General features: G+C 40.9%; 1 protein-coding gene across 3 annotated transcripts in view; it reads right to left on the bottom strand.

Annotated features, from left to right (window-relative positions):
• The window catches only part of LOC111333054 (intermembrane lipid transfer protein VPS13A), a 79202-nt gene that overhangs the window by 24057 nt on the left and 40279 nt on the right, over nucleotides 1-14866 (bottom strand). For 2 of the 3 annotated variants that reach the window (XM_088757132.1, XM_088757134.1), the window contains exons 48-66: nucleotides 13131-13253; nucleotides 12520-12672; nucleotides 11729-11822; nucleotides 10744-11121; nucleotides 9994-10374; nucleotides 8661-9038; nucleotides 8430-8491; nucleotides 7896-8015; nucleotides 7093-7221; nucleotides 6862-7005; nucleotides 6130-6210; nucleotides 6010-6051; nucleotides 5067-5219; nucleotides 4755-4832; nucleotides 4167-4247; nucleotides 3270-3356; nucleotides 2650-2801; nucleotides 1429-1537; nucleotides 54-185 (exon numbers count right to left, since the gene is read on the bottom strand). In XM_088757132.1, the coding sequence (XP_088613258.1) occupies nucleotides 54-185; nucleotides 1429-1537; nucleotides 2650-2801; nucleotides 3270-3356; nucleotides 4167-4247; nucleotides 4755-4832; nucleotides 5067-5219; nucleotides 6010-6051; nucleotides 6130-6210; nucleotides 6862-7005; nucleotides 7093-7221; nucleotides 7896-8015; nucleotides 8430-8491; nucleotides 8661-9038; nucleotides 9994-10374; nucleotides 10744-11121; nucleotides 11729-11822; nucleotides 12520-12672; nucleotides 13131-13253 (2877 nt within the window). The remainder of the gene's footprint in view (nucleotides 1-53; nucleotides 186-1428; nucleotides 1538-2649; nucleotides 2802-3269; nucleotides 3357-4166; nucleotides 4248-4754; nucleotides 4833-5066; nucleotides 5220-6009; nucleotides 6052-6129; nucleotides 6211-6861; nucleotides 7006-7092; nucleotides 7222-7895; nucleotides 8016-8429; nucleotides 8492-8660; nucleotides 9039-9993; nucleotides 10375-10743; nucleotides 11122-11728; nucleotides 11823-12519; nucleotides 12673-13130; nucleotides 13254-14866) is intronic. The other variant, XM_088757133.1, reaches the window with a different exon arrangement.

The following is a 14866-nucleotide window of genomic DNA, read 5'->3' on the forward strand; positions in this document are numbered from 1 at the left end:
CAATCAGAGCGTGCGTAGTATCCCAGTTATTGAATCAGTCATTTTGTACTCACCAGTGTCCAATAGTGAATATTATATGGCAAGTAGTTGTGTAGAACAGCCGGTGGGTAGATGTGTAAGACGAAGTTTGGTGCATGCTCTAAAGATCCATGAACTGCACTGTACGATACTTGTTCACAATCAACCTGAACAACAATTGTTCAAATTTAACTTCATACAATCCTCATACAACAGAATACAATTTGATGTTCAATTTCTAAAAAGTCAAAATACTTGTTCGTCTAAAAACAGATCCTTGTCCTCCATAACGAATGAAAACAAAAACCACTCAATATTTAACTGAACAGAAAATAAGCGTCTTTTATCAGATTTCTAAGTTAGTACGTACGCTATAATTGGTCAATTTAGCGTGCCGCATGTTAATCAGCCTACAGAGCAGAGCGGGCGTAATTTTGGCGGGCGAGTGCTCAGTACTTTCTTAGTGAAAATTATGGCCGTCATCTTTGATCTTAATGGAAGTGGAAGGTTGGGGAGAGAAAGAACTTTGTACCAAGGGGGCGAGCGACAGTTAAAAAATACGGAGTGGGGTAGGATGGGGGAGTGAAAAAGTGTCTTTTCGCCCCTTCCCGCCCCATCCCCCTACCGTCGACTCAAACTCTAAATGAAACATGGCCGGTTGAATAGACGATCGCGCTCCTTATCGTTAACTCGCCTTAACACGGCTCGACACTAACTTTTCAACTCACTAACCAGGTGGCTAGTGTCAACTCAGATGTTACAACAATTTCAGTTTGTTTACCAGCCAAACTGGCCATTGGAAATCGAAACCACTGGCCAAAACTGAATTTCCACTAGTCTGTGGCTAGTCGGCTACCGTTAGTGTCGAGCCCTGCCTAATAAGACGCCTGCACTGCAGGTGAGCTGCATTTTACTGTACGGCCCGCACTGCACTGCAGGTGAGCTGCATTTTACTGTACGGCCAGCACTGCACTGCAGGTGAGCTGTATTTTACTGTACGGCCAGCACTGCACTGCAGGTGAGCTGCATTTTACTGTACGGCCCGCACTGCACTGCAGGTGAACTGTATTTTACTGTACGGCCCACTTAATTCCAAAGTTTGCTTAAATTGAAATCTTTCCCTCTATTTGAATCCAGTGACACAATAACTGTCGTACCAAAATCGGTCTGAACTGTAAGTCACAGAATCTCGTATTTCCGGAGCGAAAAAAAAAAAAAGAAGACTCAGTCAGTAACTTACAGTACGGACCTCGCACTCGGTTAGCAAGAGCATTTATTTTGCCATTTTACAAACTTTTATTCACACATAAATTGTATAAGCCTAAAGATTTACCTTTGAAAAATTTCGACAATACAATAATTTTTTTCACAGATTACTTTCGACACACAAGTTCCTCTGACCTATCTTACCTCTATATGAAAAGGGGGTCCCTCGCCTCCCGGGGGGGGACACTGAAATGAAGATTGGCCCTCGGATGCCAACTTGTTCCACAGCAGCGGTGTCGAACTCGCTCCATACCTTAAGATAAAAAATAAGAAAAAAAAACATAACATCACAAAAAACAAAACAAAAAAAGAAACATTTGTAAGAAGTAAAGTAGTTTGAAATCGAAAAATTGTCTTATTCATCCTAAAGTCAGAAAATGCTTTCATTACATTTTACAGATGCCAATAAATAATTAATGCAGAACTGAATCAAATTGAGACCAAAATCACAAAATAATAGATACGAATTGAAAACTGTGCACAGAGGGTTTAACTTTTCTCACTGTTGGTGGCGATTATTCAGTTACACGTATCATGTTACTATACCAGACAGTGGCAATGTCTAATTTCTTTCATGATTAAACCGTTTTCAAGCCTCTTGTTAGTTTTTGAAAGATATCCTGTATTCATTTCTCCAGACCAGATCTTGATCACAACTAAGGCAGATAGGGAGTCCATACCGGTCTGTCTTTACCTTTATTCTCAAAATTTTTTGCCAAATCTTGAAAATTAGCGCTTAAAAACTACGCTAAAACTTAGTTCGATGATCAAACAATTCAACAAGCACTGTGAGATCGAAGGATGGTCAAAGCTTACAGCGAGTTCAGGTTGATTGCTCAAGCGATATCACATGTTAATTTACCGTTGACCCAACGAATTTAATCCGAATTTAATGCTGGCACACCACGCATGCGCTTAACCGTGATTCCGTGCCTTTAAACACGCTTATAACCCTTCAACTCCCAGAAGAGATTAACATGTAACTTCTCCTTGTAATATCCATACATTATCCAGCAAACAGGTAATGAGAATACTCAAACTTATCAGGTAGAAGTTGTTATCTTGATGTAACACCAAATACTTGTAACTACTATGGAAGGAAATGTAGCTGCCTATGGGAAGAAATAACTATCGGATCTTGTGAGTTGAAAAGATAACTGGGGAATCGACGTCACGTAAAACCTAGCAAAATCGCTCTTTATTGCAGTTTTGTAGTAGTAGCATCAGGCCAAAAAAATAAATGTTTCTATATTCGCGAACGTCAATGGGACATAACCAATAAAGTAAACTAATTCGATCAAATTATCCCATGAATTGATCGCAGCTGTCATTTTCAAAGCACAGATCACAGTAAAATAAACACACCCAAATCCCGCAGGTCTGAGGTAGAGTGCAGCCTTGTGAGCCAATATCAGGGGAACACTAAACACGCCGTCAGGCTGAATCGTTGCGACACAGGACAACTGATCTTCTTTCTTGCACAATAAGTCCATTGGGATCGGAAAGTGGTTGTTGACCTGTGTTAAAAAAGCGTCAAGCGTCATGTTGGTAGTTTTGTTTTGCTTTAATCATTTTCGTACACGATTCATCAACATAAATCGTTTCCATGCTACACGTATTTGGCGAGTTAAAAGCATTCAATTTTCGAAATCCGCTCTGAACCACGGATAATTTGGACCGGTATCTGAGCAACTGAGCAACTGCACAACTGCGCAACTGCGCAGCCGCGCAACTGCCCCTGCCCCTGCCCCTGCCCCTGCCCCTGCCCCTGCCCCTGCCCCTGCCCCTGCCCCTGCCCCTGCCCCTGCCCCTGCCCCTGCCCCTGCCCCTGCCCCTGCCCCTGCCCCTGCCCCTGCCCCTGCCCCAACCCCAATCCCAATCTAACAACAAAGAAAAACAACTTAAAGTTAATGTCGAGTTAAGGGAGGGGTAGGTGCGCAGTTGCCAAGATACTGACAGTGATTTGATAAGTAATGTGTACTGACCTGTAAGGGTGATCTGATGGTTACTATCTTCTGACCGTCTCCAGTCTCCACTTGAATCACAACTGATACAATCAAATCAGAAAGGAGCTGTAAAGAAAAGGAAATGTTACTTTCTAATTGTTCTGTCGTTCTATAATACAGTATTCATTCAGAAGTTGGCATTTAACAGTTTAGAGAGCAATCAAAGCTCCAAAAGAAAAACGTACGTTAGGAAGCAAAAAAAAAAAAAAAGGGTTGTGATTTAAATCGATACATCAAAATCAGGTTTCCGAGTAAGGACTGAAACCTTTTATTTCCGAACAATTCTCGTTCAGGTTCGGTCCTCGTGACGTACTACAAAAGTCAGGATCTAAGATGAGATCAAAGATCGTAAAAGGTCGGGACCTTATTTACCAAAAAATAATTTATTCAGCTCCAGTCTTCACTCGGAAACCTGATTTTGGATCCATCAAAGTCGCGACCCCAAAAAAGTACCCAGTAAGGTACAAAGAAATAGAAAGAAGAGTCCATTAGCAAATTATCAAACGTTGACGATTAACATAGACAGCATGAAAGATACTGAACTTCAACATGAATAAGAAAGGAACAAGTCAGTATCTGAGTCACAGCGCACCCACCCCTTCCCCAACCATACAGCATCGACTGACATCAAGCTGGGCTGATAGGGTTCATGTTTGCTTGGGGAAGGAGTAGGTGCATAGTTGCTCAAGATACTAACACTGGTCCATGAGAAATATGGTTTATAGCGTTATAAGTTTACCAGTGTCTCTGAAACAGAGACGAGTGGTTAGCATTGAAAGCCAGAATTGAGCCCAAGAAAAAGTCGAGAAAGGCAAAGTTGTTCAAAAATCACGTTTCCCCTTAGAGAGCCGTTAGTTTAGGGTACTTGCCCTTCACCTGATCTGGATCAAGATCTGTAATCAGGACCATTTCATTTATGGTGCTCATTTCTGGTAATAAAATGATCCTTTCTATCAACTGAAATGTAAGAATACTACCTAAGCATGCAAAACATTTAGGAGCACTTTTCAACTGAGTTTCGAGAGTAATCTGAGATTGCTTTGGGTTTGCTTTCATTTGCTCTCTGTTTGGTTTCGAAAACTTGTGTTCTCAACCAATGACGCAAAACTAAAACCAATCACAACTTTGTCATTTGCACTTTCCAAAATTCTGCCAGTCTGTTTTCTTTTTCTTGTGCCCTAAAGAATTTAATTCAATTATTTCATTATTTCTTAAATGTTAATTATTTCAGTAGTTCTTCATCCTTACGCTTCTTAGCATAAATTTCTTTTATTTCATTGACAAAGGACATCACCTCTAAAGATTCCCACATTCAAGTCCCACATTCAAGACAACGGAAATTGTTTTTTGTTTAATTACCAGAAAAGGTATCATTACACAACATTATATTTTATTGGTTCCACTAATAATTATTATACTTAATTCCAATTTATTTTTTTCCTGTCATTGTTTAATTGTTCTTACCTTTTTTGGGATAACATTTTGCAAGATAACTCTTGCCTGTTTTATTGAGACAGGTTTCATCTCATGATAGCCTTGCACCTGATGATTTCAAAACAAGATTCATGTCAGGATTTCTTAGAATTCCAAATTTTGAGTCTTTTCCAGTTTGGTCAACGCAAACAGACAAAACGAATCTTGTTTTCGGCAATCTTTGTAACTGACACTGGATAGTTAGTGCGTTAACTCGGATTCAAACCATTTGCTGAACTTGTGTCTTTATAAAAAATTCACATCCACTGCATCTAAAAGTTTATGATTAACGGCTGTTCTTACCTCTACACCGATACTAGGTCCCCCTCCACCAGAAGTACTATTTACCCTTTCGTATCGGCCGGCTCTTTTGTGAATGCCTTTGGCAAAGCGAAGGGAAACGCTTTGACCTGGAAGCATTGTAACCATTCCATCTTGATCAACTCCACTTGCAACCTATCATGAAATAAATACACAATTATATATAATGTTAACTGAGGACGGCTAAAGCTTCAAAAGCAAACAACGATGAAGACGTTTTGTGAGTGAAAACTACCCTATGAGGGAGGCTAAAATATATCAGTTCGGTGAGATTAAAAAAACTAACACATACAAATGGGACAATTAAAAGCCAAGAACAAGGAGGGATGGTGATGGAGACTATTAAAACGGATTGCAATTAATGAACTCTAAAGAGCGCCTTTCAAATGAGTCTCGTAAAAACCAAAACCAAAGCAATCGCAGGGGCCAATCAGAAGAAAGGAAAATATCTTCAGGAGCCAATGAGAACTCAAAGTGAAAACTAGGAAACTGCCTAAAGCGCGAAAAAACGCGGGCGACAAAGTCGTGATTGGTTTCAGTTTTGCATTTAATTTGTTTTCTGGACCAATCACAGAGAGATGTTTCGCAACCGCGGACTACTTTTGACTCCGAGTTGAAAACTGCTCCAACACAAACCCTGATAAAACTCTTTCAAAAAACATGTTTCAATGGCTATAACTTTTCTACACTAAACGTAAAACTACGACCGGATTTCTTCGATTTCCTTTGAATAGACCACTACAACCTCTAAACGGAAGCTTGCTAGCATCCGTCAAGACAAAGTTTCTTTTTCGAACTAAACTTGTTTACCAAGGCATTCACGATTTCTCAACCCGACTTACAGCAACCAACAAATTCCACCAAAAAGAAAGAGAAAAAAAGGTTCAAGAATTTGGAGCGAACAAAAAGTAGGATGACAACACACCATAAGCTGTTTTCCTGGACGAAGCTTGACTTCCATTCCAAGCTAAAAAGAAACACAACAAGACTGTTAGTGATCTCGGTAGCAAATTAAACAAAAAATAAGAAGCTGTTGATAACAAACCTCATTCCATATCTGATAGGGCGGAACGTCTTCAATAGCTAAAACTCCTGTACCCTCCAGAGCAACAGCTTCTTTGAAAGCCTACACACATGAACAGGTACTTCAATATTCGTTAGAACAAAAATAACTTCATCATCATCATCGTTATTAGAATCGTCATCGGTCAAATTGTTACTACTATCCTTTACCGTTATTGCTATTGTCGCTATTATGTATAGTTATCAGTATCTTTTAAAGTTCTCATCATTATCGTTAACGTTTCATTGCTAGAGCTATCGTTATCGTGATTATCGTTATCATTATCATCGTTACCATCATCAACGTTATCGTTATCATCGTTATCGTGATTATCGTTATCCTCGTAATCGTAAGTACTGTTATCGTTCTCATCGTTACCGTGATTATCGTTTGAACGCTATTTTTATAATCATCACTATTATTGTCGTGATTATCGTTATCACCCCTTTTGTTATCCATGCTGTTGTAGTCTTCTACTGCGCCCTTCTTTTCTATGTCACGCAGTGATCTCCCCAAACTAAAATCCAGTCCTTTGGAAGGGGTGTTGGAAGGAAGGGGGTTGCGTGACATCCTAAAGACAGCTACAAAGGAGTGTAAAGTCCTTTTTGTTATCCTAAAAGTCATAAAAGTTTTCGTTCTGTAGAAGTTATTTTTATCACTGCGTTGCCGTTTTCAATGCCATAACTATCATTATCCAGCTAGTTTTGTACTGACCGCTCCGAGTTTAGTGAAGATGTCCAGACATGTTTTTGTTACAGTCAGCTGTAATTCATCCTTTGATTTAACTGCCAGAGTCATTGCTGCCTCTGAATTGTCGTCCAAACTGCTGCTTCCACCTCCACCATTTGCTAATGAAATCTACAATGAAAAAGGGAAACAAAATGAGGCCAGAAAAAATTTTTTTACGAGGAATTGCAGTTCCTTCCCTACGAGAATTCTACTCACATCAAAATTAACTTCCCAATGTCGATAATTGCTGTGTTCATCCTCCACCGGCTCAATAAGAGGTTCCCATTCAGACACACTCTCGTTGAAGTAGTTTCCAATAACACCGACTCCAGCATGGACTGACAACTGAAATAAATAACGAATGCAAAGTCTTATAAATCAGCCGAAGACTCCCACCATCGAACTTTGCCTCTGTTTCTATAGCATGAGACTAGGAGTATTGCCACCGCTAAACCCCCTGGAGGGGATGCTGGTCCCTTGCTGGTTACCCCCTAAGCGCCCCCCCCCCCCCATCCCTGTCAGCTTTTCGTAAGGTTTCCCTGAGAGTTCACTGGTATCCTTTCATAATCCTGAAGGGGGAAAGCAATGTAAGAGTCAACTGTCCCGCCCGTTTCTCGCAAGTCCCGATGACTTATATCTTTAAATCAAAATTTAGATAGAGAAGCAGGTTCTGTACCCTATCTAGTTCAGCTTTCAAAATTTTTAAGACAAAAACAAAACGGTTGTACGGACCAGGAAGTTACCAGGACTCTTAGGAAACGGGCCCCAGGGCCCACACTCGTGCACTCAATCTAGTGCACCAGCCAATACGGTAAAGGGTCTCCAACATAAAAAAAAGCGAAAAACAAAAAAGAAAACATAAATAGTGACATCAACAACGAAATGCCAAAGTTCAGCATAGTTATACGAAACTACACCAATTCTCTACAATAATCTCACCGAAACTCGATGACAAGAAAAATCATTTATTATATCACACAAAAGTTTAACACACAGTACGAGAAGCTTCTTTTACTCACTGCCGATGACCAGTTCTTAACTTCTCCTTGGATGGATCCGTCAACAGACAGCAGTGGAATCACTTGGCCGCCAAACAAACCCTCTAACTTGATGTCAAACCCTTCCATTTCAAAAAGCAACTGACGAAAAAAATAATATTTTAGATTGACGTTGTAAAAGATTAAAATTAAATCTGGAGGCCCCTGAATATGCCAGGGTGCCTGGTCTGGGTCAATAAATGTTTTTTGTATCAGCGGCATGGCTGGGACTTTTTTCGGAGGAGGGGGAGGCAGTTGCGGATTTAGGCGCACCGCCGGGAAACTGTCTTTTCCGCTACTCTTCCTTGTGTATCAGCAGGTAAGGGGGATGAACAATCGGTGTATATAACACTGGAAAAGATTCATGCCAGGTGGACTTTTCTGACTCACCCGATTTCGAAAATCTGAAGTTTATGTCAGTTATAGAACTATGAAAAACAAATGCCTCTCGAAGTAGGGGGAGAAGGAGCCACGGGCACTTCATGGAGCCCCTCAGCCACGCCCTTGTAAACTTACCACTTCTGTTTTATGGTACCCAGCCCCGCTGGCATTTACATGGTCAGGAGGCTTCTCCTCGCCTAGAGACAAAAGATACAATCGTTTAGGAGCGTTACTGAGAATAACAAAAAACCTTCCCAAGATAATTCATGACCGACCTTTAGCTCATCAAAGCAAGTCTGCTATCGACTCAGTTTTGTCAAATCAGTCCAAACATGAAGGAACTAGAACAAACATTCCCAAACGTACCTCCAACTTGAACCTCTTTGGGCAAGAGTCTGAGATGATACAGAGAATCCCACGTCTCATCTCCATCATCTAATTTTACATGATACTTCGGTTCGTTTGGATCAGAGGCGTCCACCTCCATCACTGTAGAACTGTAGTACCGAGGCTTGTTCTTGAACTTGGCTATGACTCTTGTTCCAGGTTTGATATCGGCTGCCTTTGGTGGCACGTCAGGTATCACTCTGTGCGATGCATCTTTCATTTCGTACACAAATTTATCTCCGTCGTACAGATCAACATGCAGTTTGGTTCCTTTGTAGGCAACAAATCCTTTGTAGTAACGTATTTTGGACGTATGTGCCCACACCACTGTGCCTACGTCTAAAATGCCTTCTGGAACTAAAGAGAGAATAGCAAGGTAAATATCACATTCTGCGCATATGACGTCACTTCCGAAAGGCTCCACCTAGTGCCAACTCTTTTTGCCACACTCGGCCATTTTTTGAATTGAGTAATGGCGGGCGACCAAAAACGAAAAACAAGGTTGAAATAATCATACTTCCCGTGGGAATTTTGCGATTAAACTTGGCATGGTGTTTTTTACTTCTAGTTTCCAGAAGTGAAAAGAAAAGGCAATGCGAAATTTTGATCATAGTGGCACTCTAATTACTCAAGGACTACGGAACCAACGTCCATCCCTTTTATAATTGAACCCCTTGTATAAGAGAAACTAGCAACTAAAATATATAGGTTATTAACACAGCGGTTAATAAAATCAAGAATACGATTGCACGAGAACTTAAGAAGTGTTTAGTGTAGACCACAATTGGTTGATGGAAGAACTTAATAAATACGATTTTATGTCCTTTTCACAGCAACTTTATCCGATCATTTAAAAACAACTCTTCCGTGCTTGTAAGTAAAAATAAACCTTACACCTTGCCTGGTAATTTTCTTAAAATGAAATAGCTTTTATGTTGCCTGCGAAGTTACCAGAGTCCTTCGACTCTTTTCTTCTAGAGTCCCTCTGATCATAAGATGAAATTTGTATTATTTCCTACATGTGCTAACACTGCGAATTTCGATTCAGTGTCGTCACACCGACACCAAAGTATTCAAGACAGCCAATCAAAACAGTGGATATTACCGCACGAGACTTAGGAGACGTGCAAACTGCCTGAAGCGGGAGAATGCGAGCGCTCAGTTTTTTTATGTGTGAATCTGATTGGTTGAGAAAGTAGCACGGGCATGTTTCTCGTCCAATCAGACGGTGAAGTTCAGCAAAACCAAAGCAAATCCCAGATTACTTTCGAAACTCAATTGAAAACTGCCCTAACGTAGTAGCCACATGTACCTTTGGGTTTCCTTGTCATCAAGATACGGATATTGTTGCTGTTAAAAATCCACGCGTCACCGCCATTTATGAACCTGACTCTGTAAATATCCTGTCCTGAATCGTCTAGTGTCCGAATCTGAACAATGTTTCCCGCCTCCCAAAAAACCATGTCAACTGTAGCAATAACTGTTCTACCAACAGTTAGATGGGCCGGATCTGGGATGACATCTGGTACTACTGCCGCACTGTCGTTTGCGTCCACACTGAGAGTCATCACTTCACCGATTAATCGTATCACAAGCTTCCTGTGTGTTTTGCTAGAGACAAAACTTCTCCTGTACATGTCGTCTTTGAATCTGACAAATACGATGGATGAAACTTCGATCTGCCCTTTGGGAACTAAAAGAAGAAATAAGACAGACTCTTAAATGCGCATGGTTGGTTTTAAATACAGTTTCAAGGCATGGAGTTCATTAAACTTTCACAAACAGTAAAATGCGATCTTTGTTCGCACTGAATCCGACGGAGTTAAGATCAAAGAAAAATGAAAGCAAACACCAATCTCCGATAACACTTTATGATAACTATGATATAATCCACTTACACCAAATTGCTACATGGATTCCACGAACGAAATAAACGCGCTCCGTTATTCGAGCTAACTTCGTCACTTTCCCAAAAAACACGGATAAACTAAAGTGAACCTATACAGACAACAGACCTTCAACATTGCTGGAATTATCAGCTTCAACTCTTCAAACTACTTACCTCCCGGCTTGCTGGTGGTGAGAATACGGATCTGATCTAAAGTGTCCCATTGTTCGATGCCATCCCAAAAGTCAATCAAATAGCTTTCTTTTCCATTCTCCTCTTTTCTTTTTTTCACTTTTCCCTCGACATGAGATGAATCCTTTGAACGCTTGGCCACCACATGTGTACCAACAACGAGAGCTTTAGGATCCGGATTTTTATCCACCACCATAGCAGTGATGTCATTTGGATCATAGCCCCATGGCAAGCCGCCGTCAAAGTGGACACCGATCATATGATCTGTAGCCATGTAAATATATCCCCGATCATAGAACTTGATGTTATTGAAAGATCTGGCAAGCACACGTCTCCCAGGAACAAGCTGGTCTTTAGGAACTAAAATGCAAAGCACAAACGTGATAAATTTAACCCAACCTTCAAAACACAGAGATTAAAGAAGACACGCATCTGCGTGTACTCAGGAGCTCGTACAGACAAAATCCAAACAAAGCTGTAAACAGTTATTCCCACACGTAAACTTCAGACACGAAAGACAGTTGCCACCTGATGGGTATTTGAAAAGTTCAAGAAAAATGTCATTTCCCCCAAATAGTGTCTTAAAATGTTTTTCAACTTTCTCTCGAAGCCTAAAGAACTAGCACAGTAAGTTGCGATTTAGATACAGACGGCAATTTGTGAAGACGAACAAATCTGAATTTTGAATTCAAGCCTCCTACGAAACGCCTGAATAATGAAACAACATGTGGAATAGATAACTTCTCACTGACTGAGCGTGGGGGACCAACTGGGGAAAGCGGCCCGAGTTTGCGAGATTTGTACAAAAAAGACCGAGGGCCAATATTTCCCAGTTTGGCTCGGGCAAGCAAAAGCTTAGTAAATAGTATATTATATGGCACTAGGAACAAACTTTTTTATTTCGAATTTTCCGGCTTTTGCGAACAACAGTTCACGGCAATGTAATAAAGGGTAATATTTGTTTTACCAGGGAATAAATACCACCGATCCTTAGTGGTAATTGGCTTTTCACTCCATAGGTCTACGGCGCTGTCAGTTGCCTTCTTTTCATCTTCTTCCTTCTGGAGAGAAAAAATGGAAAGGGAAGATAACTCTAAGGATGAAACACGAGCGCTTAAAGGAATTGGCTCTTTCGTATCGGTTAATAGGTCATACAAATGGTAAATAAGGATTTTTACGGATGGTTTCCTAACCCTTTAACTGCCATGGGTGATAAAGACAGAATTTCTGCTTGAAAAATATCAATACAATATCAAGCAGACAGCTGAGGAGAATAATTAATAACTATTCATCGAAGTGGAGGTGGTTAGTAGTGGATATTTACCTCGCCGCTTCGCGGCTCGGTAAATATCCACCGCTAACCACGACACTGAGATGAATAGTTGTTTTAGTATATACTAAAACAGTGAGATAATATACACCACCGTCGTTAATTTGAGTGATTTGTTCGCTTGTCGCGGATGCAAAACGGGACGCCATTTTTTTGCCGAGTTGCTCGGAGGTAAATAGCAAAGGATATACTAACAAAGAATATCAAGAAGGCGATTCTAAGTTGATTCAATTCCAAATTCTCAGAAGTAAAGTCAGGAGAATGCATGGAGAATTAGTAATTAGATCTTGAGAGCCAAAGGGTTAAAAAAAAAAGGATTTTGGAAGTCATACAAATCTTGAAAGAAAAGAGGTTCTTATCCAGGCGTGCGCGAGTCACACAAACCCTTTAAGAGGGTTCTTACAAATGGTTCGGTGCGGTAAACAAACCTTAGCTGGGGCTAACGACATCAGACATGCTGTTAATGTTCTTATCGTGGGAGGTGACACGTGTATGTAAGCCATTGCTGTTGATACGTCAAGATGCATGCTACTGCCTTCTGGTACCGAGCTTACAAAAGATATATGCGAAAGCTGAAGGACCTGTAAAAGTGAAAAATAAATAAATAAATAAAAAATAATTATTATGGGTAAAGCGTTCAAAGACCTTGTAAGGAAGAAACTTTCGATATATGAAAAGCTCACTCTCAGCAGTTTTTAGGCAGAAAGCACGGAGGGTCTCGGCTGATCTTTGGGAAAAATCACGCTTTCAGTTGAAAAAGCGTGTGACCAAGTCGAAATTTGTTGTTGTTTTGAATATGATTGGTTATGCGAGTTTTCTGGACCAATCACAAAGCAAAGTAAAGTCAACCAAAGCAACTTTGGATTACTTTGGACGCTCAAATCGCTCTATTAAGGTTCAGAATTCCAGCTGGCAGTTCGCTATTTACAAATGTGACTTAACTATTTACAAATGTGACCTCAGGAGCTCCGGGAGGTAAGTTCACTCCTCTAACCACTTTGTCACATCGCTGATCAATTCAAAAAGAACAAAGTTTTACCCTGGATTTGGTTGAGGCTCTTCTCTCCTTGTCAAACGCTGCTGAGGTAATTACAACATCTGAAACAGAACCTGACATCTTTTGTTGTCCAAAAGCCTGAATGAAGCGGAAATCTATTGTACTCTGCAAGAAAAAAAAGATAAAATGTGGAACGAACTCTTCAATTATGGTGAGAATAGAAAAACACTTAAGAATGTGTAGCTGAGTTGAGAACCCCGGGTTAACCGCCTCCCGGTTAGCTCAATGGATAGAGCGCTGGACTGTTGTGCTGGACTACAACATCAAGAAATGTTTAGATATTCTAGTCTTCTCGGATAGGGACGAATAAACGGAGGTCCCGTCTCCTGCAAGGTTTGGGGCAGGAGACGTTAATTTCTCACACACGAGATTACTGTGTGATGGATGTCCTCCCCTGGGGTGGGATGGGTGGGTAACAGGACCCTCGTTGATACCAGTGTTTACTACACTGAAGGGGCTATCCTGTATAAATATAGATGTCTACTCTACTCTACATATCCGTGATAAATAAGCCATCATACCTCAACTATTCATAGGAATCCAATTCTAAATTAAAAGAATCACAAAACGTTTTTTTTTTTTAAACTCGGTGCACCTTTCGCGAATTCCTTTAAAAAGAATGTCATTCTATAACTTGATACAGACTCAATAAAACTGTCACAGTGGCTTTGACAGCGTTTATTCTTTCTGTACCGTAGTTTCTTTTCCGGCTTTACAGGTATTTCTTTCCACCTGTTTGCATGACTGTCTGTCTCTTTGCTTTGTGGTATGTTTGCTTGCATCATTGACTTCTAGTGTCAACTTTCTTTTGTTTGGTAGCATATAAAAGTTTGCCCTTTTGACCACTAAGCCGGAGTGATTAGCATCTAATTTCTCCTTACAATATCGCGCTTAAATCACACATTTAGGCCACCAGAATATTTAGTTCTTATTAACCGAGAGGGAGGTCTGTATGGGAGAATCTTGACCGAGGTCGCCAGTAGAGACCGAACGCAGTAAGGTCTGTACCAGATAAGATGTTTATTATATGGCTGTGTCTTATCTGCTAATTTTTTATATTCTAAACCTAGGCGTGGGTAGTCCAGTGGTCAGTGCGCTGGACTCTGGGTCGGTTGGCCTGGGTTCAAGTCCTGGCTGGGGCATGACGTTGTGTCCTTAAGCAAGACGCTTCACTCACATTGCTTCGTCTTCTCGGATAAGACGTAAAGCCGTAGGTCCCGTCTCCTGCAGGGTTAGGGGTTGGAGACGTAAATTTCCCATGCACGAGATTACTGTGTAGTGGATGTCTTCCCCGGGTTGGGATGGGATGGGTGGGAAGGTGAGATCGCTACATGAATTGAAGCGGCTGCCAGAGGCGCCTGATGAAAATGCCGACGTCCGACCTCAACCTTACGATACTGTTAAGCGCACCTGAATATATCCACATAGAAGTCTGCGCTACATAAATGTAAAAGATGTAACACCTAAACGCATACCGACCGAGGCTATTGTATCTAGTGTTGACGCGGCCCTGTCTCGGCAACGAGAGCTATCTGAGCCGACCAAGGATAACGTCAGAAGCAGAATTGCCTCCACTATACAATCAACGTCACTACATGACAGCAACTTGACTAAAGACGAACAACGCGCACTGAAACGACTGAGAAACGACGAGAACATACTCATCCTACCAGCCGACAAAGGACGAGTTACTGTTGTTATGGACAAAACTGACTATC

Source organism: Stylophora pistillata, chromosome 4 (genome assembly GCF_964205215.1).
Source record: "Stylophora pistillata chromosome 4, jaStyPist1.2, whole genome shotgun sequence".
NCBI lineage: Eukaryota > Metazoa > Cnidaria > Anthozoa > Scleractinia > Pocilloporidae > Stylophora > Stylophora pistillata.